This window comes from Euprymna scolopes, chromosome 26 (assembly GCF_053919585.1).
Source record: "Euprymna scolopes isolate OS-2025 chromosome 26, ASM5391958v1, whole genome shotgun sequence".
Lineage (NCBI taxonomy): Eukaryota > Metazoa > Mollusca > Cephalopoda > Sepiida > Sepiolidae > Euprymna > Euprymna scolopes.
The window spans coordinates 94,358,232-94,384,962 of NC_136507.1; the positions used below are offsets into that span (position 1 = coordinate 94,358,232).

A 26,731-nucleotide genomic window follows, 5' to 3' on the forward strand; every position below is an offset into this window, starting at 1 on the left:
TTTCGATTTTTTGAGCGATTATGGAGGCTCGATTATAGCTTTAATGAGACAACCATTTCATTCTGACTCGATAGGTTTTACATTGCTTTTATTTTTATGCAAAAACATTTTAAAATAAGCTTAAAAACAAAAAGCGCTATTCAGGTAGGTAGAAGAGTGACTTAGCTTGTTTTTGGTAACATTTATTTATTGTGTATTTATTTTTTTCATCCCTCTTTTTTGTTTTGTTGTTTATTTTAATAAATGCCCCAATATCTTATTACAATATCACTTACCTTAAGATTTTGGTCATAATAGTTGTAAAGTATAAATTTGATTTCAAACATTCCATATTTCTGAACGTTTTGTGGAACATGCAACCGAGAGACGAGATGCTTAAACGTAATAAGCGATTTTGGTTTGTAGACGCAAAATGGACTGTTTTTTGAGAGCGATACGGCCTGAATGTTCCAGCGGGTCAGTGTGTCAGGTAAGAGCACATTCACATCTAATACTCCATTACTGCTGTGGAAAAAGACAAAAAAAAAAAAAAAAAAAAAGAAAAAAAAAAAGAAGAAAAGTATTAAAAACACTGAAATAGAAATAATAGTTAAAGATTTATAAATTACTAGCCTGGGTGCCCGGCGTTGCCCGGGTGTTTGGAGGTGTGTGTTGAGCAAAAAAAAAAAAAAAAAAAAAATAGTGATAGTAGGTAGGCAGGCTCGAACCTGTATCACGAAGAAGGGTCACAACCATTACTATTATTTATTCCCTTTGGATTTCATTCGGAAATTCATGAACTGACACATCTTGTTTTTGAACTTTTTGGATGAGGATTTTTGAGATGAGACTTGATAATTCGTATTATTTGGATTACTTTTCCGCAAGGACCCATGGCATAATGGATAAAGTACTTGGTAAAATTCAGTTGTAAATGACACTCTTCTGGAGGTTGAAGGTTCAATCGTCAGTGCGGATGACCCTCAAAAAAAAACAAAAAAAAACAATTGCAAATTACTTAAGACTACTACTCAACTATAGCTGACAGAATGAGAACATACTACCCCCGTGGATTAAATAAAGGGTTCCATTCGAAATTCCATACAGACTCTGAGTTTGACAGAAAGATTCCCGAGTTTGACAGAAAAATTCTCAAGGTCGACAAAAAGATTCTCAAGTTCGACAAAGATTCCCAAGGTCGACAGAAAGATTCCAAAGGTCAACATGAAGATTCTCGAGTGCGACAGAAAGATTCCTGAGTTTGACAGAAAGATTCGCGAGTTTGACAGAAAGATTCCTTAGTTAAACGGAAAGATTCCCAAGTTCAACAGAAAGATTCTAGAGGTTGACAGAAAGATTCCTTAGTTTGGCAAGATACAACTGAAGAAGGTAGGAAGTTACATCGACCGAAACGATATGAAAATAACCATCAAGATGAGAACAGTAGTCCGAAGAATCCAAATCATACGAATGTTAAGAAATTCTTAATACAAAGAAAGTTCCAGTGACGCGCAGAGAACTTTTTCATGGCAAGTTCTCAAGCGAAAAAATAAACAACAAAAAAATATAATAATGAACATAAAGTCTACTCTGCTCGGTGGTGCACAGGTCTAAAAAATACATTCCTTTGAAAATGACACTTTTAAAACAGGAGTAAACGGGGCAGGTGCTTGGGAACCTCTAGCACTCCTCTCTCCCATGCATGTCCCTGGTAGATTCTTTCTGCTAGAAAATTACTCACATCAAAGAGTATTTTATATCTCTACAAAGCCACCATTTTTTAAAAATGAGGTGGAGGGTGATAATGTTCCTACGAACGGTGAAATTGCCATTATGTGTATTATCGTATAATCTTTAATTAGAAATCTCCGAGTTAAAACAGATAAAAATGTGATGCTGGGTACAGTCTAAGGAGAGGCAGGAAAAAAGAAAAAAGTAAAAGAGTAAATCATTTATTTTTTACGGACGATCTCAAACTCTATGCAGAGACAAAAAAACAGTTTGTCTTCCTGATAGAAACTGTAAAAACTTTCACAGAAGATGTCTGCATGGAGTTTGGATTTGACAAATGTGCCAAATGCACAATAAAAAAAAAAAAAGGAAAAAAGGCGACATCCGAAAATCTTCAGTTCAATGATGGCTTTATTGAAGATCTAGGAGAGGATGCCCCATATAAGTACCTCGGTATAGAGGAGAATGTAACTGGAAAAAATGAGACATAAGGTGGAACAAGAATACATAACACGCCTTAAAATGATCCTCAAATCCGAATGAAGCCTCAAAAACAAAATTACTGTCATAAATCGGCTTGCAATCCCTGTCATCTCATATGGGTTGGGTATTATTTACTGGCCTCAATGCAATATTAATAGGCTAGGTACAAAGACCAGGAAACTTCTAACCTTACATAAAATAATGTGTGGACAGGATATACCTATCATGAAAGAGGGTGGCCTCGGTCTCACTGAAATAAACCATGCATATCGAGCCACCATAGTAAGCATGGAGCAGTACATCAAAAGCTCAACAGATATGATAATAGAAATAGTGAGGGACCACCATGAATATCTACCCCAACAAACCTCAATCACAAAGCTTGCTGAAAACTTTTGGGGTGTCATTCTGGAAAATACTGCCGAGGTATATGGTGAACTAGCATCACAGATTGCAAGAAAAAAAAAAGAAAGCAATCGAGATAGAACAAGGATAGGATGCTTCATTCCAATAGCTCAAGAACGGGAGACTTCCATTTGATGAAGAAAGACTCGTTGTAGCCAGTCAAGATCAGGGCTTACTCACAAATGGATTAAAAAAAATGGCTGGCCTACAAGCAAATAACCAATACAGGTTTTGCCACTCGGCGATTGATAGCCCAAACCATCTAATGTCTGATTGCCTAATCTTATTGGCAGATGGTCTTTACACTGGCCGTTACAACAAATTATGTAAATACCTCCATTGGAAGATCTGTGTCAGATCGATGAACATCTGGAAACATAAACCACCACCGATAACATCAAACGGAAAAGTGACCATGTTCTATGAAAAAGACATACAGGCGGGCAGATACATAAAAGACAAGGCTATCAAGCCAGATATTGTAATATGAACAAGCCCAAAAGAACTGTGCTTATTATCGATGTCACAGTCCCAAATGATTTTGGCCTTAATAGGACTGAACGGCAAAAGATAGTAAAATATCAGGACCTAAAATTGATTTACAAACGATATGGTCTCTGAAAGAAATAAACATTATACCGGTTGTGATAGGAGCAACTGGCTTAATAAAAAAGAATCTTATAAAATACTTAGAAGCAATCCCTGGAAGACCAAGCTGTAACAAAATTGTATTCTTTGTATTGCTTGCATTAAGGATTGAACCTTCAACCTCCAGAAGAATGTCATTTACAACTGAATTTTTCATAGTACTTTATCCTTTTTGCCACGGGTCCTTGCAAGAACCCTAGGCGTAACGGATAAAATACTCAGTTAGTTTCATGGTTCAATCTTCAGTGCAGACGATACTAAGAATACAATTGTGAATTACTTAAGATTTCTACCCGGTCATAGCTGATGAAATGAGAGTAGACTATGGATTAAATAAACGATTCTACTTGAAATTACATGAAATGGATAGATTCTGACCCAGAAAGTAGCAATTTTTTCCCCTACATCAGAAACATCGCTCATGGAATGTGAGGAATAAAGGACAAAATGAGGCTGTCAAAAATTTACTTTCTACTCTCTTTTCATTCATCTATATCCTTTAGTGACTTTTAGCCTTGATGTGCCTTCAATAAGTTTCCAGACTTTTATCATGTGAGCACTTTTATTGATCGTGCACATATTAAACTCTAGTCCCCTTTGAAGTGACCTCCTCCGGCTACAATGTACTTGTTGTATCGTTCCAACAACTTTTGGAAGGCCACATGGGACTCCTCTTGTGTGAGCATGTCAATGATCCTCATCATAGCTTCATTCATCTTCTTAATTGTTTCATAACGACAGCCTCTAAGGTTTTCCTTGAGCTTAGGGAATAACCAAAAGTCACAGGGAGCAAGGTCTGGAATATAGAGAGGATGAGGAATTGTCTTGATGTCCATCTTGGTCAAATAGTCTGTGACAAGGATGGAGTTGTGGACTTGTGCATTTGTGCAAATCTTCCACATCTTCAGTTCCTCATGAATAATTGTGTGTACAGTTCCCACACTGACATCAAACTGTGCACTTATTGTCTCTATACACACACGACTGTCTTTATCCATGAAATTCTTTATTTGGCCAATCAAATCTGGTGTTTTGACTTTCTTACACCTCCCACATCTCATCATCCCTCATAGACTCCCTGCCTTCCTTGAATCTCTTATGCCACTCAAAAACTGATGCCCGATTCATGCAAGATGGTTTGAAAGCAGTCTGAAGCATTTCATATCTTTCTGTGTAATTTTTTCCAAGTTTCAAACGAAATTTTATTGCATATCATTCTTATAAAGTGTTCTCAAGTCCAGATTGCATTTTTTAAATTCACCAGCTGTGACAATCAGGCTTTAGTAGAGTGTATTCCAATTCCTGCTGTAGCTGTTCATTTGAACTTGAAATCATAAAAAAATTGGTCAGTCATCTCATAAGATGTTTAGCAATAACATACTGAATTTTCAAGAGTCTATGACAATTTTAAATGCCTGTACAAAGAAAATTATGGAAACTTATTGAAGGCACCTCATAAGTGGTGAACCACTAGTAAAAAAAAACAAAACAACAAAAAAAAAGCTATTACTTACTTTAAATAAAAAGTCTTAAACAATAGCGATGCTGGAAAGTAATTGTATTTGAAGACGTCCGGAACATCTAAAAAACAACAACATAAAAGCAAGATAAACAAAAAACAATATATATATATATATATATATATATATATATATATATATATATATATATATATATATATATATATATTATACTGTTGGTAGAATCTTTTCAGTAACTACTACAACAACATAATATGTCATTCCAAAAGAATGCTCAATGCATGAAACAGAGCAATATATTGATTGTTGGAGAGCTATTGGCTACACATTAGCAAACGTGTTTCAATGACCCCCTAGCAGGGAAAATCACCTCATCAGGCCAAAATGGTGGATGGTTTTTGGCCTGATGAGGTGATTTTCCCTGCTAGGGGGTCATTGAAACACGTTTGCTAATGTGTAGCCAATAGCTCTCCAACAATCTATATATATATATATATATATATATATATATATATATATATATATATGTAGTATTTTGTGTACAGAAAGTTGTTAGATGAGACAAGTCATTGGTACCGTCGGTTTCAAGCCCGATACTTAGGATCGTTTAAGATATCCATATCAAACTCTCTTCAACCAATACTCATCGCTGAAGAGAGCTTGATATGGATATCTTAAACGGTCCTAAGTATCGGGCTTGAAACCGACGATACCAATGACTTGTCTCATCTAACAACTTTCTGTACACAAAATACAAAATATAAATATGCTTTTATATTTCGGATTTTCCTTTTAATTGAGAACTTTGTTGGATTCCCCCCCCCCAAAAAAAAACTAATCACACACACACACACACACACACACATATATATATATATATATATATATATATATATATATATATATATATATATATATATATATAAGTTTGGTATGTGTGTATGTTTGCGCTTTAATATTCAATTTCTTAAGAAATTAAAAAAAAATGAAACTCACATGATGGATTTTGGATCAGAATTGGAATTAGTAAGCAGACATAAAATTGGTGCAAAATTGTTCAAGGAATTTATTTTACTTATCTTGGGACGGGTATTTTTTTTTTTTAGTATATTTATATATTCAAATGAATCTGATGGTTGTTATGTATATCTTTGGTTAAATGGGAATATATATATATATATATATATATATATATATATATATATATATATATATATATATTCAGGACAATTGGAAACAAATGTTGAGATAAGCAGAGAGCATATACAGTGCCTAGAATTCCGAAATGGGCACCCATCTGTTACTAACCAGGTTCAACGTTGTTTAACTTCTGTGATCTGACGAGAACCGATGTCAACGCGATTATGTCGTATTGCAAAACCATTTCAGATAAATGCTTGTAGGCAGCCCCCAATTAAATACATAATTGTTAAACACGAAACACTGAATAAAGAAACAAAACCTGTTTTATAAACAAAACAACAGAAGGATTTATTCAGACCAGGTTAGAATGTTCAAAGGAATAGAATGTCTGGCTGTGTGGAGGCAAGCATGGCGGTCCCTCGTAGTGTTCTAGTTTTTTTTTTTTTTTTTTTTTTACATAGGCGTCACCACTTATCAAGGCCGATCGGCCACTCAAGGATGAGGGTTAAAGAGTGAAGAGTAGTCAAAAGGACAATATAGTAATCGATAGTAATGGAAGTTCGGTAAATTTGTTAACTTATATGGAACGGCTCATCAGAAACTTGTTCACGTTGGACTTGAAGACAACCAGATTATAGACAGCTGGAAAGCAGGAAAACGGAAGACAATTCCACAGGCGTGCAGTTCTAAGAAAGAAGCTTTGATCATGGAATCTATGTTTAGGTTTAGGCACAGATAAAAAGTGGGGAAAATTATTGATAATGTTTTCAGCTAGTCTAGTATGGTTCCTTCGAATTGTCACTCAGCAGTTATTTCTGGAGAAGTTATCGATGCCAGAAGAGAGAGAGAGAGAGAGAGAGTGAGTGTGTGTGTGTGTGTGTGTGTGTGTGTGTCCGTCTTTGCTGGTGGTTGATTTCTCTCTGTTGAATCCTGGGTCAGAGGCCGGGTGATTTCTGTTGAGTCCCAAGAGAGAAGTTGGGAACAGGTCCTCTCTCCGTGGAGTTAGTGTCAGTTCAAGATTCGGGGGAAAAAGTGTGTTGCCGGTTTAACCTTTTATAAACTCGGTCACGTGACTAAGAGCTGGCTTCCGTTTGGACAAACCAGGAAAGAAGTATATTCAAAAGATCCTGCCGCGAGAATTCACTCCGGTTTGTGTTCCTTGCAATGTCGTCTGCTACATCATTTAGATAGCCTTAACATCACAGTAGGAGATTGAAAACTAGTCAGATTAATATTTCATATCAAAACCTAAAGAATTTTATGCGCGAGACGTTCATAAGCTCGTTGACAAAAAGAATCAAGTTATAGACAGCAGAGGTCGTTATTCTTAACTCCTCCAGTTTTTCATTTTTAAGATGAAATTTAAAATTTTGCGCCGACATAATATTATAATAATTATATAAGTCTTTATATATCTTTGTATATTTTAAATATATTTATGTTTTTAATATGAGAAATTAATTTCCCACGGTATATGGCACGTTATGTATTCATTTGTCCCTTTTTTGTTCATGCTATTATTTTTACAAATAATCTTACTACACAAACGACTATTTAGGTAATTTGGGCAACAGCTCTTCAATGACAGAGGTCCAAATCTTGCATGGATGACATTTTCCATTTTTGGTGTTTTTACTTATTTCCAGTCCTGAAGATTAAATAATCATTTGTTTAGTAATGTCTGGCGAAACTGAGAGCTGGCCTTTGAAATATTTTGAAGTACTCATTTGACCTGGTAGGTAATTGCAAATGACCCATGGCTGATAAACTCAAAGTTAATCAAAGTTTCTCCTTTTTACCATCTCCTCCCTCCATCTCTCTCTCTCTCTCTCTTTGGGTAGTAATATTTATGATTACCCCTCTCTAAGTTAGAAGAAGAAATCAATTTATATTCCAGTGCCATGGAAGCAAGATGTGTGACGAAAATCCTGGATGAGCCCCCATTTCTATCACAGACTGCGGGCGATCATAGTAGGCAAACACAAAGGATATGAAGGAACGAGGAGATGTATTCTCATTCAAATTTATTCTAGGAAGACATAAACACATATCAACATAACTAGTTTACCCTATTATTTCTCCTATACGTATGGGAGGGACCACGTAGAGGTTGCCAACATCCACAAGTGAAAGTAATGATATAAAACCGCCTGTATTCGATCTTGTACACACTGTGTGTGTAGGTATCTACTTAAAATAAGTTTCTCCAAAGATTTAGAAATTAATAATGATATAAAGGTGAGGTGTGTGTATCTATTTTCTATTTGTTGTATGCCGTGTGCGTTTTCATTGTGTGTGTTGTGTGTCTGCTTTGTGTTTGTTTTATGCTGTTTGCGTTTTTCATTGTGCCTGTTTTGTATTGTGCATTTGTTGTTTGTATGGTGTGTGGTATATGTGTTTTCATTGTCTGTGGTGCTTGATTTGTGGTGTGTGTATTTTTGATTATTTGTATTGTGTATTATTTTTTTCTTTTTACAAAGGAGTCACTATTTATCAAAGCCCGAAGGTCTCTCGAGGATAAGGGTTAATGAGTGTACAGTAGTCAATGGGACAATATTGTAATAATCGTTAGTAGTAGAAATTTGCTAAATTGGGTTACTTAAGGGGACGGCTGGTCAAGAACTTGTTTACATTGGACTTGAAGACGACTATATTGTAGTCAGTTGGAAAGCAGGGAAACGGATGTACCGTATGTATTTTTCAATGTATCTTTTGCATGTTCGTGTATCTATTGTGCTTGCCATGTATTGTGTGATTTTCATATTGTCTATGGTATGTTGTGTGTATGTGTTGTATGTGTTGTGTATGGTGTATGTATTTCCTATTGTGTCCATTGTGTTTTGTGTATGTCTTTGGGGTTTGTTGTGTGCTATAAGTTTTTCATTGTGTCTGTTGTGTGTCATGTGTTGTGTGTGTTTCCAGTATGTATGTTGTATGATGTGCGTGTGAGTGTGTATGTGGGTTTTTTTGTGTGCTGTGTGTTATTCATTATGCCCATTGTGTGTTTCTGTCATGTGTGTGTAATGTGCTGTGTGTGTTTTTCATTGTGTCTACTGTCTGTTGTGTGTTTTTTATCATGTCATAATCTGAAGACTGATTTCAATACTCAGAATAAATTCTATTGCAAAATATCTGAGAAGAAATATTGTTTGAATGTAAATATATTTTGGTGCTATTATAGCGTGATTCCTACTTACCTACCTACGTGATTCGCTATTATAGTGTGATTCCTGTTTTTTTTTTTTAGAATCATCCAAGTAAGAGCAGAATCACCAGGAAAAATTATTGGTGATTCAAAAAAACAAAAACAAAAAAAAAACTAAACGAGAAAGAAACTAAATAACATAATATCCCCCTTTCAAAATTCGACCATTTTCACTTATAAAACGTTAACCTTTAAAACACAGGAAAACATAACTAAACACGCATACCCCCCCCCCCCCGAGATATTGTTATGAGTGTTTTATTCTGGCGCACAGTGAAGAAACAACAACACAATATCTCCTTCAACATTGTCTCCTGGTTGAGGAAAATTATTGCCGCAAGTGCGATGGGCCAGTGATTTTAATTAACAAGGGTGTCCGTGAACAGAATGTGCCAGTATGGAGGTGCAAAAGAAAAGGTTTGCCAGTCTGTTCGGCCAATTAGAAAAGGAAACGAATTCTTCCATTATACCAATACAAATTGAGAGGACTTGGTTAGATAGCAAGATCGAGATTTTGACGAAAAAGCGAAGAGTTCCACAGCATCTACTTCAGTTGCGCTTGGATGAAACTGCTGAAATGTTTTTGAAAGGAGATCAATATTTTTACTAAATTAATTCTTCAACTTTGCAATACTAATGACCGAAGTTGATTCTGATTGTTTAGAGTTCGTTTTATGGATTTTTCACATGTTTTATACAATAGAATAGAATATAATACAATAGTGTCAAGAAGTATGTTTTTTTTTCAATCCTCTTTTGGTAAGAATCACCTGAGACTCGAAAAATAGAGTAGAAATCACACTATATTTTTATTGTTATACTGTGGAAAAAATAAGGGAAGGACCAATGCCAAGGAAGGTGGAAGTTCGAGAAGATCGGTTTTTACCCAAGGCGTCTTTGACTCTGCCATCTTACGTTGTTACTGGGAGGAGTGGTAGGAGGCGCTGGCCACTTCATTTGAGAGAGTTCAGAGGGGTGCCGATGTCATTCCGTGTTCTGTGGTGTTCCCTGTCGCCAGTGGAGCTTATATTGTGTCTATTGATGTTATGTGACGCGGTAGGTTGCTAACAGAATGCGGAGGTCGTTGGTTTCTTTCGGAGCTAGTCCAACATCTAGTCAATGCGTCGTATTTTTTCAAGCTGTTAACCGACAGCCGAGTTGGGGTCGCGAAATAACAATAATTTCGCCACCTTTATACCGACCCGCACCATCCAGCCCAACTATGGTCGGAATTAATTTTCGACAATATAAAGATCCTGAATATTTTTCAATTCTTAGCTTACTTGTTTGAAAATGTAAGTCTTGGATACAATGGCTTCTCTAGTATAATAATTATCTAAATAATAATCGAGAAATGATAACGAGTAAAAAAGAAATAAGTAAAATGTCAAAATACTTAATTCTGATCTTCGAAACATAGGTTCAGGAAGGCGGACAATATAGTCATCATTCTAAAAAATAAAATAAAAAAATAAAAAAATAAAATAAAACAAACGAATAATGCATGAGTTAAATTCCTTCATAAATAAATGTTATTATTGAAATATTTAAAGCTTAAAAACGCCCAAGAGAATATTGCACCCAAACATGGCCGCGTGCGAATTGGATATAATGTTAACATTAGATGAGCAAAGAAAGATTGAGTGCTTGTCTACATTTGGGCCTGTAAAAGTTTTTTTCAAGAAAAATCTTCAAAATCTTTATGATATACGTACTTGTCACTGCACGAAGATGGCATATCCCCAAAATCACGTAAATTGATCAAGTAGATTTGTATATAGATTTATATATATGCATATATATATGTATATATATATATATATATATATATATATATATATATCTTATATATATCTCTTATATATATATGTCTATGTATATATATAAATATATCTTATATACATATATCTCTTATATATATGTATATATATGTATATGTATGCATATATATGTGCATATATATATATGTGCATATATATGTGCATATATATGCACATATATATATGCACATATATATATATGCACATATATATATATATGCACATATATATGCATATATATACATATATATAATATAAATATTTTTTGTATAGTTTTAAAGGTTAAAAACTTCAAAGACTATATATATATACGTATATATATATAGTCTTTGAAGTTTTTAACCTTTAAAACTATACAAAAATATATTTTTTATCATTCGTTAGAAAACCATCTAGTCAGTAAGTCATTTAATCACCTGCAATATATATATATATATATATATATATATATATATATATATATATATATATATATATATATATATATATATATATATACACACACAGACACATGCACATATATATAATCAATTGGACATTTTATTTTCGAATCGACAAAATGTCTCCACTATGTGCATTTCTGCGTTTGTCAAGGTTAAGTTTATGAGAATGTTTCTTCTAAATCTGTCACACTAAAGTTGTAAAATATTTTCGTTTAACTTAACGGTAAAATCATTTCCATTACTAAAAGAAAAAAAATTAAATAGTGATATAAACGAATCCAGTTTAATTAAATTTTTACTGTCCTTCTTAAAAATTGAACTCATCTTGCTATCCAAAGAAAAAACAACGGTGGTGGTGGGGGGAACAAGTAAATAAACTTACTTCACTGTTCGCTTCAATATTATCATTTTCAGTGCTGTCCATGGTTTTTGAATCATCTGTTGTTTTGCGTGGGTTTGTTTCATGGATGTCATAACCAAACATCTGAAAGAGACAAACATAAGGAAAAACGTGAGGATTATGTAACTTAATATGATACTGGACGACTAATTTTTCTAATCTAAATAAGTATATTACACCATATGAATACTGGAGGACTAGTTTTTTCTAATCTAAATAATTATATTACATCATATGAATACTGGAGGACTAGTTTTTCTAATCTAAATAATTATATTACATCATATGAATACTGGACGACTAGTTTTTCTAATCTAAATAATTATATTGCACCATATGAATACTGGAGGACTAGTTTTTCTAATCCAAATAATTATATTACATCATATGAATACTGGACGACTAGTTTTTCTAATCCAAATAATTATATTATATCATATGAATACTGGACTAGTTTTTCTAATCCAAATAATTATATTGCACCATATGAATGCTGGAGGACTAGTTTTTCTAATCCAAATAATTATATTGCACCATATGAATACTGGAGGACTAGTTTTTCTAATCCAAATAATTATATTACATCATATGAATGCTGGAGGACTAGTTTTTTTAATCTAAATAATTATATTGCACCATATGAATGCTGGAGGACTAGTTTTTCTAATCCAAATAATTATATTATATCATATGAATGCTGGAGGACTAGTTTTTCTAATCCAAATAATTATATTATATCATATGAATACTGGACGACTAGTTTTTCTTATCCAAATAATTATATTGCACCATATGAATGCTGGAGGACTAGTTTTTCTAATCCAAATAATTATATTACATCATATAAATAATGGAGGACTAGTTTTTCATATTCAAATAATTATATTACATCATATTAATACTGGAGGACAAGTTTTTTTTTAAATCCAAATAATTATATTACATTATATTAATATTGGAGGACTAGTTTTTAATATCCAAATAATTATATTACATCATATGAATACTGGAGAACAAGTTTTTCTAATCCAAATAATCATATCACTTTATATAAATACTGGAGAACTAGTTTTTCTAATCCAAATAATTATATTACTTCATGTGAATCCAAATAATTATATTACTTCATGCGAATACTGGAGGACTAGTTTTTCTAATCCAAATAATTATATTAACTCATATGAATACTGGAGGACTAGTTTTCCTAATCCAAATAATTATATTACATCATATAAATATTGGAGGACCAGTTTTTCTAATCCAAATAATTATATTACATCATATATATACCGGAGGACTAATTTTTCTAATGCAAATAATTATATTACATCATATAAATGATGGAGGACTAGTTTTTCCAATCCAAATAATTATAGCAGTTCATTTGAATACTGGAGGACTAGTTTTTCTAATCCAAATAATTATATTACATCATATAAATACTGGAGGACTAGTTTTTCTAATCCAAATAATTATATCACTTCATATAAATACTGGAGGACTAGTTTTTCAAATTCAAATAATTATATATATATATATATATATATATATATATATATATATATATATATATATATATATATATATATATATTGTGTGTGTGTGTGTGTGTGTGTGTGTGTGTGTGTGTGTGTGTAATAAGTAAATGACGGGTATCCAGGTTGGGACCATGAAAAGACAACTCGGAAAAATCGTAATAGGTTTAAAGATATATTGAAAAAGGAACAGGTCACAGAGAAAAGTGGTAAAGTCAGCTAGGCTTACTTGTCAGTCAGATATTTGGAAGAGTTTATCAAAGTGTACATAACGTTCCCATGGCAATAAATACTCGAGGACACATGTCCCAAATTCAAATTATTATATCACTTCAAGTATAGACTGGAGGACTAGATTTTCAAATCCAAAGAATTATGTAACTTGATATGAATATTGGATACAACAGAAACTAAATACAATGCAATTAAATACTTACAGGAAATAAGTCTTTATTTGGCATTTTTAGGTTTGCAAAAGATTCCATATGGTGAGCTAGCAGTTTTTTCCTCACCTGGAAAAAATAATTGAATATCAATTTTGGCAAGAACATTGGTTAAATGATGATGCATCCACAAACTGTTTAAAAACAAAATTACTCTTTAACAAACAAAAAAAAGTATCGCTCTATTATACATCCTAATCTGGATACATGTGCATGTCTGTCTTTCTAAAACCCAATGTGTGTGTGTGTGTGTGTGTGTGTGTGTGTGTGTGTGTGTGTGTGTGTGTGTGTGTGTGTGTGTGTGTGAGTTTTGCCTGTTCCTTATAGAAAGAAATTTGTAAGAAACTACATAAATTCTAAAAGTCTATTCTCATGTAAAAATTACCGGGGAAGACAATGGAAGTGGTTCTGAATCTCTAAATTATTTCTTAAGGAGGAGGGGGACATAACTTCCTTAAAACTTAAAATATATCCTATTAGCAGGAGGAGGGGGGGGGAGTGCCCGGCTATGCTTACATATGATATTTTAATTTGTCCAGATTTCGTATATATTATTACAGAGTCACAATTTGAAAAATACAAAAAAGTATTTGGGTGCCATCAGCTAAAATCGAAACCGAAAGAAAAACTGTTGCATTCAAAGCTGGTGACGTTACCACTGTACCAGCGTGACATACATATGAACTGATTAAAAATTAAAAATAAACTAACATGAATGTAAAACGATTGTTTGCAAATTTGACCCATTATGACCCCCTTAAAAACTATATTAACCGGCTAAAGACTCATAAAAGAACGATCCGTAAAAAGTCTAATCATTTGAGGCTCCTAGCATCACTCTGCGACTTTTACTTCAGCAGCAGATAGAGTTTGAAAATATGGAGACAGGCAGACAGATATATAACTTTTATATATTAGATTTTTTTATGAAATTTAAATCCTATGTATAAAAATTTGTTGGGGAAAACAATGGAAGCGGTCCTGAATCTCTAAGTGCCTCCATAAACTAATTGAACTATAGGGAACTTCATTCAAAACTTCAAATATATCCCATTTTGATGACATTCATATCATATGTATTAAAGTATACTGGCAAAATAATGTAAGAATATTTGTATTACACTCCATGTGTCAAATAATTATGTGTTCCCACCTCCAAGCAAGCCATGGAGACAGAACACCTTTAAAACTTCAAATATGTGTTTTCAATTTTTCTTATATTTTATTTTTAAAGCTAACAAATGTCAGATTTTTTAAAAAATTTATTTCCACCTCAAACAAAACACAGTGCCATTTTGATGCAGGGGGCTACTATTGGAGACATAAGTTGCAGGGATATTATGTAGGGAGATGAGCAGCAAGATGTTCACATTACACTTGCACTTCTGCATGTCAGTACAGTTGGGAAAGAAGAGTCCCCGAAGGGAGTGCCAAAATTTAATAGTTCTAGGAAATAAACTATTGGAGTAGAATTGTTTATTTGAGAAATCTTAGACTGGAAGCATCGAGTGTGCGATTTCGATTCTACACCCTACATTAGTTTAAAAATAAAATTATGTAAAATCGAAGAAAAAAATTTCTTCCTCTTTATAATATAATAAAATGTAATAGGAAAACTTTGGTATATTTTGTATATAACACCTCTCCGTCTTTGGGCCAAGATTATAGTGTAGTATCTGTTTTGGGGAGCTAGATTTTGCCCACATCAAAAACTGATCTTGTGTCTGACTCTGTCCTCGTGGGGACGTAAGTAAATAAGAAGCACCTCCCCATCTGTCTATCAGTCTGTCTGTCTACCTGTCTCTTATTTTTTCTTTATATATATCAACTACAATAAGTAATGTCTTATATTTCGTCAAATATTGATGATTGGCACTTATTGTATAATAAAATAATGAGATCAATGAAGTCTGAAAAGTACCCGTGAGAGTCGAAATAATTTATTTTCCTTAAATTTCTTTGAAAATGCTTATTTTATGAGGAAGATTGTTAGAATGGAAGCATTTTCACATCCAATATATGATCAACATTAATAAAATAATAAAATCAATCAGGTACAGTTGTATTACTTACGGACAAAAATACTATCGTGCATATTAAAGAAAAACAGGCGGGAAAGTCAAAATAATTTATTTTGCTTGCGTTCTTTAAAAAAATACTTATTTCAGCCAGGAAAATTGTTTCACCAATGACTGAAACACTTGATGATTAGATCATTAATAAATAAAACAAAATCGATGTTATTCTGTCTTTTACAGATAAAACAGTTACAGTTGCATATGATGATATTAAACTGATTATTTCGTAATATTTCCTTTGTATCACAATAATTTGCTTTAGAAAACATATTAAGTTGTTATCTTTGTTTGACACACTAAAACACTTATTCCTACTAGAAGGATTGTTAAAATGGAAACTTTTTTCACCGATGACCGAAACAACTGCTGCTGATGTTTAATAATAAAAAGTATTCATTGCCCCATCTTTTACAGCTTTCAAATAGACAATTACCTACGCTTAGATTAAATGTTAAACCATGTATTATTATTGCTTGAATATTACGGGGGGGGGGTATTTCCAAATAGAAATGCCTCCTATTTTTTTTTATTTCGCCGGAATGGATCAGAGGAGACCGCAAATGGCATTGTTATGATAACTGGACTTATGTGTTCATGACCTGAAAATTTCATCTCTCTGCTGCAGACGGTGTAAGACTCTAAGAAAGCAGCTTCTGTCATAGACGTGCGTCAGAAGCAGAGATCCGTCATTGAATTCCTGTCAAAAGTGCACGGAAAATGGAGTGACTATGTAGAAAAATAAATGTTTGGTACAAAAGATCGCTCGTTTTAATGGTACTACTCCCATCTTGTCTTCGTAGTTCTTCAACTTTTTGAGTACAAAAAATAGGAGGTCTTACTTTTGGAACGACCCTCGTACAAACAATAATTTGCTTTCGAGAGAATGTTGTGTTAATTTTATAAACTAAGAAGTCCACTGCTCAGCAGTCGAGACGATTACAACAACTTTACCATCACTAATGAGATTTGCAGAATAATTTTCTTAAGTTAATAATTGAAATAGGAACAACATAATACTGTATTAATTCAATCATTTTACCAAAATACTTTGATAAAATAACACAAGTATTGATACTTCAGGTCAATAGTAGGTCATAATATATATGACATATATAGGGGGGGGCGAAAAATTATGACAATGGGGGAGGGGCGTTGGCCGGATGTAAAAAAAAAAGCCAAATTTAGCTTTTTCAAACAGATGAATATCACGACACTTCGCGCATGCGCGGTTTACAAACCACGCCGAAAGCAAGGTTTTTATCTGACCCCCTTCAAACAAAACGACATTTCTACACAAAATAATTGACGATTTTTGTCGATTTTTCGATATTTTTGCCCAAGAGACCATGCTTTCTAACGATACTGCATTCATGCCTGTACAATGCGAATGACAAAAGTTTTGAGTGGACATACGAAGCTACACACAGAGACGCTTGATATATATTCAATAGATTACAAGGAATAATTTGCTCGGTGGACTAATTCGCAAATAAATAATGATAATGTCGTTCATCAAATTCCATCTGTGTTTGTTTACAATATCATGTCAGCTGATATTTGGGCTTGACGATGAAGGCCCTGGAAAAGTCACTTCTGATTAATGTTTAATTTTAAAATATGCAAACGAAGAAATGATTTGCGGCGATTTTAAATGGTACCTCTTCTTTTATCGTAAATTAAACTCATTAATAAGAAAAAAATAAAATAAAATATTGAGGTACACCTGGGCATAAACAAGAGATGATTCGATCTGTAGTTGAATGCTTTACCATAGAGCTATATGTCCAGATACCACCAAATCTATTTTTTAAGAGGAAAGGATTTGCTGAGATTTTATTATTTCCCTTGGCCGGTGTAACGTAAAATATTCCCATGTAAAAATTATTTTTTTTTTTTTATCTATAAGAGAGAAAAGACTATTTTTAAGATTGGATTTTTCCAATTTTTGATACTTATCGGATCAATTTCTGTACAAAAGATATCTAAAAACACTGCCAGACATGTGAATTACCTTTGTGCGAAATTTGCAAAAGACAGGTTCAGCTGTTTCGGAACCTGTGAGGAAGGAACTCACACACACACAAACTGACTTTTATATATAAGAGTGTAGATTGCTGAATAAATTCTCTTAAAATATCAGAAATATTAATATTTGTAAAATAGATATTAAAAATGAAACCCGCAAAACGCAGGAACCACATTTACACGTGAATTAATTGATAGATTTGGGGATAATTCTGGTTCTCCATTCTGAAAGGAGATTGGGAAGGGTAGATAAAAATGGCACATATGCATAAATGGGAAAAATAGCACAACATGAACATTTTTGAGAATATGAATAAAGGGAAAACATTAAATAGTTTGTCAATTAAAAAAAAAATATATATCTATATTTAAAAGCAGATAATTTTTTTTTTTTTAAATGAGATTCTGCTTTTTTAGCCGATTACGTGTAAATATTCCGAAAAAATATTTTAGAATTTAAATTGGGGATCATTTTTTCATATAAATTTTTATTAAAATGATTCCTTATTTCTAGGACATCCTTTTTGGGACAGATAACTAATCTTTAATGTCCTAAGTCTGAGTTACAATGTGATGAAACCAGACGAAATCACCTTAAAAGTAAAACATGCAGAATTTTCCTCTCATAGCAGAAAAAAAAAAAAAAAAATGCTTAACAGTCTTGAATCCTAAGAACTTTTCCTGCCCACTACTATTCACAAATGAGTATTATTTTGTCTACTCCGAACATTTTAAAAATGAAAAATAATTACGATTTAAATATTTGCCAATTTTATAATATCTTTATTTTTGTTTTATTTGTATTATTTTTTTACTTTTCCAAATAAAATTAAAGTTAAAGTATATAGTATTAGTTCAGATACTATACTTTATCTTTTCTGTCCTTTTAATGAAGGAGAAATTCTAAAAGATTGAGGATTAAAAAAAAGGTTGCCTCAATCCCAAATGCCTATTTTTGGGGGTAGTGGGAGGGGGGGTTCTTTACATTAAAAACTGACCTTGTGTCTAACTTTGCCATCCTAGGAAGGCAATTAATTTTTTTTCCTACATTTCATGTGGAAAATTTTGTTTCTGTTTTTAATGTTTTCTCAAAAATAAATGCAATAAACTTCGCTGAGATGTTAACATATGCTGCGTTTTGAAAAAGTTGGTTCACGCTGACAATTAAATGTAATAATAAACGTTGAAAAAGTTAGTAAAAATAAGTAAAATCATGAATGTTAACTCTTTGTTAAAGTGTAGAATAGTTAACAGTCGAGAAATTGTAAACAATAATAAAAAGCAACAAACACCTTATACCAAATGCAGTAAAATCTAAATGTCTTTTATACGTGCTGAAATTGTGTTTACGTTCTTTTTATTTCATCTCTTTTAACTGCCTTTGCAATAAATAACTGGTTGCTTGTCGCTTAACCGTTGGGGACTTCATTCATGTATTAAAAATCTATGCCTAGCACTAACTCTCAATTTGAGAGTGCAACTCGAACTTTAGGTTAGTGGGAGAATAATTTATTTGTTTACAACTTTTCAGGAATAAAGCTTCCTCATCCGTTAAGCAATAAGTGGCCATTTGTTTATTTTTTTAAAATTTCGTTTGTAAAAACCACTTTGAAGAAAATATTTTGAAATTAGAAAAAAAAACAAAAAAAAAGCAACAACAACAACTTAGTTTTAGCACGGTAGATAATATAATTCTATTGCATTTGGTATAAGTTTTTTTGCTGTCGTTGCCTTTTCTTTATAATTTTCAACTGTTAACTTTTCTACACTTTTACGTAATAATAATGACACTTTTACATAATATTATAAATACTTTTCAATTAAGGGGAATGTTTAGATTGTATTTTAATCTATAGAGGCTGGAACGTCCCCTCCCCCCAATCAAAAGTACTTGGAAAAATCGAATATAGACTTTCGTCATTTATTTGTTACTAGCGGGGGGTACCCGGCGTTGCACGGGTGTTTGGAGGTGTGTGTGTGTTAAAAAAAAAAAACGCTGGCCGGGTATCTGAAGATGTAAAAGAAAAAAAAAGTTTCAGTAGGAAGGTAGGATTGAACCCTGAAGCCTTGACACGAAGGTGGAAACGAAAGGGGGAAAAAAAAGCAAGCCACCTAACCATCTTGGCCACGAGGGGAGAGGAACTGATAAACATGTTCAGTTAAGGTTTATGAAGTGAAATATACAGGTGCGAGGAAGTGGCGTGATGTTTGACCTAGTTTTGCACTGCAAGCCAGCCGCCGCATCATTCGCTTTTCAAAGACGCAGCAAGCTGGTAAAAGTCGGGCACATTAAATAGAAATGCGACTCCTGTTGTTAAGTCGTAGATATTATCATTTAAACGTGATATAAAAAGTTTTAAGAATGAGCGACCCCCCCTCCACCCGAGAAGGCCGACGAAAAAAGCTTTTTGCAGACATACACAAAAAGCGAACATACATAATACACACACACACACACACACACACACACACACACACACACACACACACACACACACACACACATTTTGCCTTTTATATATATATAGATATATAATAAAAAAAGTTGAGTATTTTAAAACAATACTAAAATAAAATTAACAAATGAAGTTTAAATTCCTAGGAATACCAATTAAATAGCAGATTTAGCACTTGAATTACTGTTAGAAAATCCACAATTACAAAAGGGGATTCAATTGCGGCGGGAGGGGGGGAGAAAGAATTTTAGAAATCGGGGATCATCAACTGTTTACCATGCACCATGAGTTTTCAACCCAATATTTATGATTGATATTAAATAGATTTTAAAATAATAAAATCAATTTTTACTTTCAGTCAAGCAATAAAATTAACAGCAGACGAAAGAGAGAAAATAAAAAAAAAGAAATGAAAATCGAATGCAATTTTGTCTAAGTCTAAAAATTTAAAGAATGAAACTCAATTCGTCGTTTATTTTTTCGTACTTACAAAATTCGTTGTCAATCTGTATCTATTGCTTATGACATGCACAGCATCATCAACAAGTGACAATGTGATGCTTTGACCTTGAGATCCTGAAATCCGGAGAGTGACATTTTCTTTGGGTAAATAGGATTCCTTTTTCGGTATAATATCCACTTTTAACCGTTTCTGGAGAAATAAATAAATAAAACTTTAACACCGGAATTACCAGAAGCTTAAAAGAAGATCTATAAGCAGAAGAAGAAGAAGAAGCCACTAGCAACTTTCTTTTTTTTTTTTTTTTTTTTACACAGTGATCACCACTTATCAAGGCCCGGAAGCCACTCAGGGATAAGGGTTATTGCAAGTACATTACGTTAGTGTGGAGATTTGATGAAGTGTTTACTTAAGGGGGCGGTTCATTAGGAATTTGTCAACGTTGGACTTGAAGACATCCAAGTTGTAGTCCGGTGGGAAGCAGGCAGACGGAACAGAGTTCCACAGGCGTGCAGTTCTAACAAAGAAGCTTTGTTCATGGAATCCACGTTTTGATTTAGGCACAGATATAGAGTGGGGGAAATTTTTCACAATGGATTCAGCTAGATGGGTGTTTTTCGTGAAAGATTGACGAGGGGGGACCAGAGATTGGAGTTCAGACGAGCACCTGCCATAGAAATAACGATAAAACAAGGATAGGCTCGCAACGTCTCTTCTGTGGGAGAGAGGTTGCAGGGTAGAGGAAAGGGCATCCCCCACTAAGCCACAAAGTCTATTTTGTACTCTGTGAAGGCAGGATAGGTTGTTTTTAGCAGCTCCTGCCCAGATATGGCAACAGTATTCCATCCTTGGGCGTACTTGGCTTTTATATAGATAGAGAATTGCATCAGTAGTGAGATATCTTCTGGAGCGGTAGAAGGATCCCACCATCTTTCCAGCGAACTTGGCAACAGACTTGATGTACGTGTTCCATTTCAGATCAGGAGTAAAGGTCAAACTCAGAAGCTTGTCAAAACACGGGGCCTCACCCAGACGAGAGCCATCCATCACAATTGATGCCAGATGGGGATCAGAGCGTTGATGATGTAAGGATAGGAGTTTGGTTTTCTGTTAAAAAACATTGACTCGATCGAATGAGATCTTAATAACAACATCTCCTTTCAGTCAATCAGAAGCACATAAAATATATACCTCCACATATTAAAAAAAGAAATGTCTCAGTATTTTGTGCTTAATATAGACCCCAAAGGCATCGGCTTCTGGGTTCTCGCTTTTCAGTTTCTTTAAAGCGTTCAAACTTTTGGAGTTAACATTCATAAGAAATTGGAATTAGAACATATACATTGAAGATACTTTTAAGATTGCTGCTGCTGCTGCTGCAAAAAAAAAAAAAAGTAGGCTCCCTTTACCGGGTTAGAAAACTTCTTATTTTAACAGTATTGTGGACTAAGAGTTGGGGGTCAGAGTTAGGGATTTTGAAAGAGCTTGTAAGAATGCTAGGACTTAGAACCGGAGTCAGATCTTTTAGTCTTCAAAAAATCAACAGACATTCTGAATATTGGAAGACTGAATAAGGAATTCTAAAAGTCAGAGTCGTAGAAATTTCCACATGGTTATCTAGAGGCACGTTTAACTCACTGTGGTAGATGCAATTCTTAATCAAGATGGAAAGCAACGGAAAACTACCGTCTTTATTTGTCTTCCCGAGATTACCATGGCTCTACAATTTGGAGAGCCGTGGTCGCCAAAGCTGTTAAAACAGCAGGACAACTGATGATGATGAAAAGTCGGAATCGAAGTCAGACCTGTTATATAGCTGTGTATATAACGGACCATGTCATATATGAATTTATATAAGTGTGTATAGTCTGTATAAAGAATATATATATCTCGCTAGATTCAGCCACTCTGCTGAGTCATAGACGACGAAACACGTGTCAGTGGATAATCATAGTTTAAAAATAATATATATACCATGTGGGGGTACCAAATTGATTAAAGGGAAAATTATTCCCAACTCGCATTTAGATAAAAATGCACTTTCATAAATAATTGAATTCATTCAAGACGTATTGCAAAAACAAAAACGAATAACACACACACACACACACATATATATATATATATATATATATATATACACACACACACATTTATCTGTGATCACCTAGTATGAACTTGTGTATGTAGAACTTATATCTATTCAATGTAGCCGTCGCCTTCAGCCTCAATCAACACCTTGATATGGGCCCGGAACTAGGAGCACAGCTTTTCCACAAGCGCCAGCGGGAGCTACTCGGTGGATGGTGGCGATCGGGCTGGCTTTGGTGTTGTGGGAGGTCATGTTGATGATGTTCTCCATGCATTACCAAACAAAGTAGTCCAAGGGAGAGAAGGGGGGCAGTAAGAGAAGGGTACAAAGTTGTAGCAGTCCTTCTGAAGCCAAGCCTAGGTCTCTTTGGACTTGTGGGCAGACGCAGAGTCTTGTTGCCACTCCCAGGGTCTGCTAGCAGCCACCTGATTGCACCAGGAGATTACTACACTCTTCAGCACATCTAGGTACCCTTTGATGTTGACTTTAAAGCCGACTCTGAAGATGTGAGGTGGCATGATGTGGCCTTCACATGAAACCACATCAAAGACCACAACCGTGTCTGGAAACTTCATTGAGCTGTGCTGAACCATCCGAATTTACATTTTGAGAGTGCTGGCAATGGTCCTGTTGTCATAACTTTGATCAGTACAGAGTACGAGTTGTATAGTGACGCATCTCCGATCTCGCTCGTTGAACATTGTGTCACTTTCAGACATGATAAAAGGCTCCTGTCACTCTTGGGATTTGTACACAACTGGCCAGCTAGTAGATGGGCTGCAACAAAAAATAAAAACGGTTTTCATCAAAAGGAAATGGAATCATGTCGTCTTTTCTTTTATCGTTCCACCCTGTAAACCTTAGGTCTAAAATTTAAGACTTAAGCTGAAGTAGTCCTAAGAAGAAATTGAAATACAAGGAATCTTGCTTTATTGCTGTTTTTGGTTCCTCCTTGTAAAAAATTTGCAGCAAGAACTCGTCTTTCTATCACAACTACAAAACCGTTCTTTCTTCCTGGATGTGACTAGCATCAGACGGAATTTTCATAAACAGAGTTTCTTTTCAAGACACATTACTATGGGACTGTTACCCTGCAGATTACATCATGATGCTCTTCAAATGCAATATAAACTAAACTTGTCACAAACCGTATTAATAAATAATCAAACTGAGTTTATTTCATATTATTTGGATTCTTCAAACAACACGGCGTAATGAATAAAGTACTTAGTGACACTCAAAATATAATTGCGAATTATTTAGAACGTCTATTCTGTCGTGGCTGGCAGAACAAGATCATACTACCACTGTAAATTAAATAAAGAGTTATATTCGAAATTCCATGCAGATTCCCATGTTCATCAAAAAGACACCCGAGTTTGACAAGATATACCTGATGAAGGTCGTATGTTACATCAAGTGAAACGTTGTGAAAATAACACTCAAGACGTGAACAGTAGTCCGAATAATCTAAATTATATGAACAATCAATTTACGTTTATTTCATTCATTATTTTCAATCCTCTCATAATATTCTTTATCATTACATCGACAATATATCCATAGTGGTAACCCTTGAGTGGCTTTTGGACTTAATTGATGACCCATCAGTAAAGAAAAAAAAAGTCTAGTATTTCTTTTGAAAAAATAGACAATACAAACCTTGTTGGAACATATATCAAGAATTTTGAAGATTAACGATGCTGTGGAATTAATTTTTTTATCTTCAACGCAATAAGTAATGAGTTCTGCGAGTGGAATCATGTCTTCAGTTAAATGGAAGCTTATCATTGGTACATCAACGGAATGTTTAATTTCCATTCCACATCTCGCAATTCTACCTCGACCAATTACCTGTAAAACATTCAAATATTACATTTAATCACTTTGTAAATGTAACATTACATATATAACTACGTTGCACATGTAACATTGCACATATAATTACATTACACATGTAACATTACATATACAACTATATTACACATGTAACATTGCATATAAAACAACACAGCACATGTGACATTGCATATGTAACTTCATTGCATATGCGACATTAAATATATAACTACATTGCACATGTAACGTTGCACATGTAACTTCATTACACATGTGACATTAAATATATAACTACACTGCACATGTAACGTTACATTTGAAAGTACATTGCATATTTAACATTGCACATATAATTACATTACACATGTAACATTACATATGTAACTACATTACACACGTAACCTTGCATATATAACTACATTGCATATTTAGCATTGCATATATAAGTATATTTCCCATGTAACATTACATACATAATTTTATTGCCCATATAATATTACATTCATAACTACATGTCATTTTTTTTACATGGTGACCACCACTTATCAAGGCCCAGAAGCCACTCGGGGATAAAGGTTATTGTGTGTACAGTAATCAATGGGATAGTATCGTAGTAATAGTTAGTATTGGAGATTTGATAAAGTGTCATTACTTAAGGGGGCGGTTCATCAGGAATTTGTTTGTGTTGGACTTGAAGACATCTAGGTTGAAGTCGGGCGGGAGGGAAACAGGCAAGCGGCAGAGAGTTCCACTGGCATGCAATTCTAAGGAAGAAGCTTTGTTCATGGAATCTACATTTTGATTTAAGCACGGATAAAGAGTGGGGAAAATTATTGATAGTGGTTTAAGCTAGTCGGGTGTTTTTCGTCAAAGATTGGCGAGGGGGACCAGAGACTGGAGCTCAGACGAGCACTTGCCATGGAAATAACGATAAAACAGAGACATGCTCGCAATGTCTCTTCTGTGGGAGAGGGGTTTCAGGGAAGAGAAAAGAGCATCCCCCACCAAGCCACAAAGTCTATTTTGTACTCTGTCAAGGCAGGATATGTTGTTTTTAGCAGCTCCTGTCCAGATATGACAGCAGTACTCCATCCTTGGACGTACTTGGCTTTTATATAGATATAGAATTGCATCATTAGTGAGATATCTTCTGGAGTGGTAGAAGGATCCCACTATTTTCCCAGCGACCTTGACCACCGACTTGATGTATGTGTTCCATTTCAGATCAGAAGTAAAGGTCAAACCCAGAAGCTTATCAAAACATTTGTTACATTGTATTTATAGGAGCAACCGGACTTATGAAAAAGAATTTCAAAAGCTACCTGTCGAATATACCCGGTGAACCAAGTGCGAGAGGAATACAAACAATTGCACTTAAAGGAAACGGTTAGAATTTAAAAAATATCTCTTGATTGAAATGACTGAAATAGTGGATGAATTAGAAAATTAAAACACGAGATGTCACATGTTTAATGTAGTTATATATGCAATGTAACATATGACATGTAGTTATAAATGTAATGTTACATGCGCAATAAAGTTATATATGTAATGTTACACGGGAAATATAGTTACATACATACATGAACTGCACGCCAGTGGAACTCTCTACCGCTTGCCTGTTTCCCACCTGACTACAACTTGGACGTTTTCAAGTCCAACATAAACAAACTCCTGACAAACCGCCCCCTTAAGTAAGACACTCTATCAAAACTCGCAATACTAATGATTACTACAATACTATCTCATTGATTACTGTACACGCGATAACCCTTATCCCGGAGTAGCCTTCGGGCCTTGATAAGTGGTGACCTCCATGTAAAAAAAAAAAAATATGCAATATTACGATTAAAGCAGGGATACAATTTGTGCATTTTTTGCTTTTTTTTTAAAGTTTTTACCTTTTTCGTTTTTTCCCCATTATTCTTGTGCCAAAGTTTGTATTTTAAACGAAATGCAGTTTATTGTATTCCTTTAAACATGTTTTTTTTAAGAAGATGATTGACGTTTATTTAGATTTGCACTTATTTAGGAAAAAAAAAGAAAGAAAAACCTTTATGGTGTA

General features: G+C 34.0%; 1 protein-coding gene across 1 annotated transcript in view; it reads right to left on the reverse strand.

Moving 5' to 3' along the window:
* LOC145248271 (complement C3-like) overlaps positions 1 to 26,731 on the reverse strand; it is a 233,059-nt gene that overhangs the window by 67,999 nt on the left and 138,329 nt on the right. The window contains exons 12-18 of the mRNA XM_080110142.1: positions 24,490 to 24,681; positions 20,766 to 20,927; positions 13,711 to 13,785; positions 11,721 to 11,822; positions 10,472 to 10,526; positions 4,761 to 4,827; positions 276 to 501 (exon numbers count right to left, since the gene is read on the reverse strand). Coding sequence (XP_079966268.1) covers positions 276 to 501; positions 4,761 to 4,827; positions 10,472 to 10,526; positions 11,721 to 11,822; positions 13,711 to 13,785; positions 20,766 to 20,927; positions 24,490 to 24,681 — 879 coding nt within the window. The remainder of the gene's footprint in view (positions 1 to 275; positions 502 to 4,760; positions 4,828 to 10,471; positions 10,527 to 11,720; positions 11,823 to 13,710; positions 13,786 to 20,765; positions 20,928 to 24,489; positions 24,682 to 26,731) is intronic.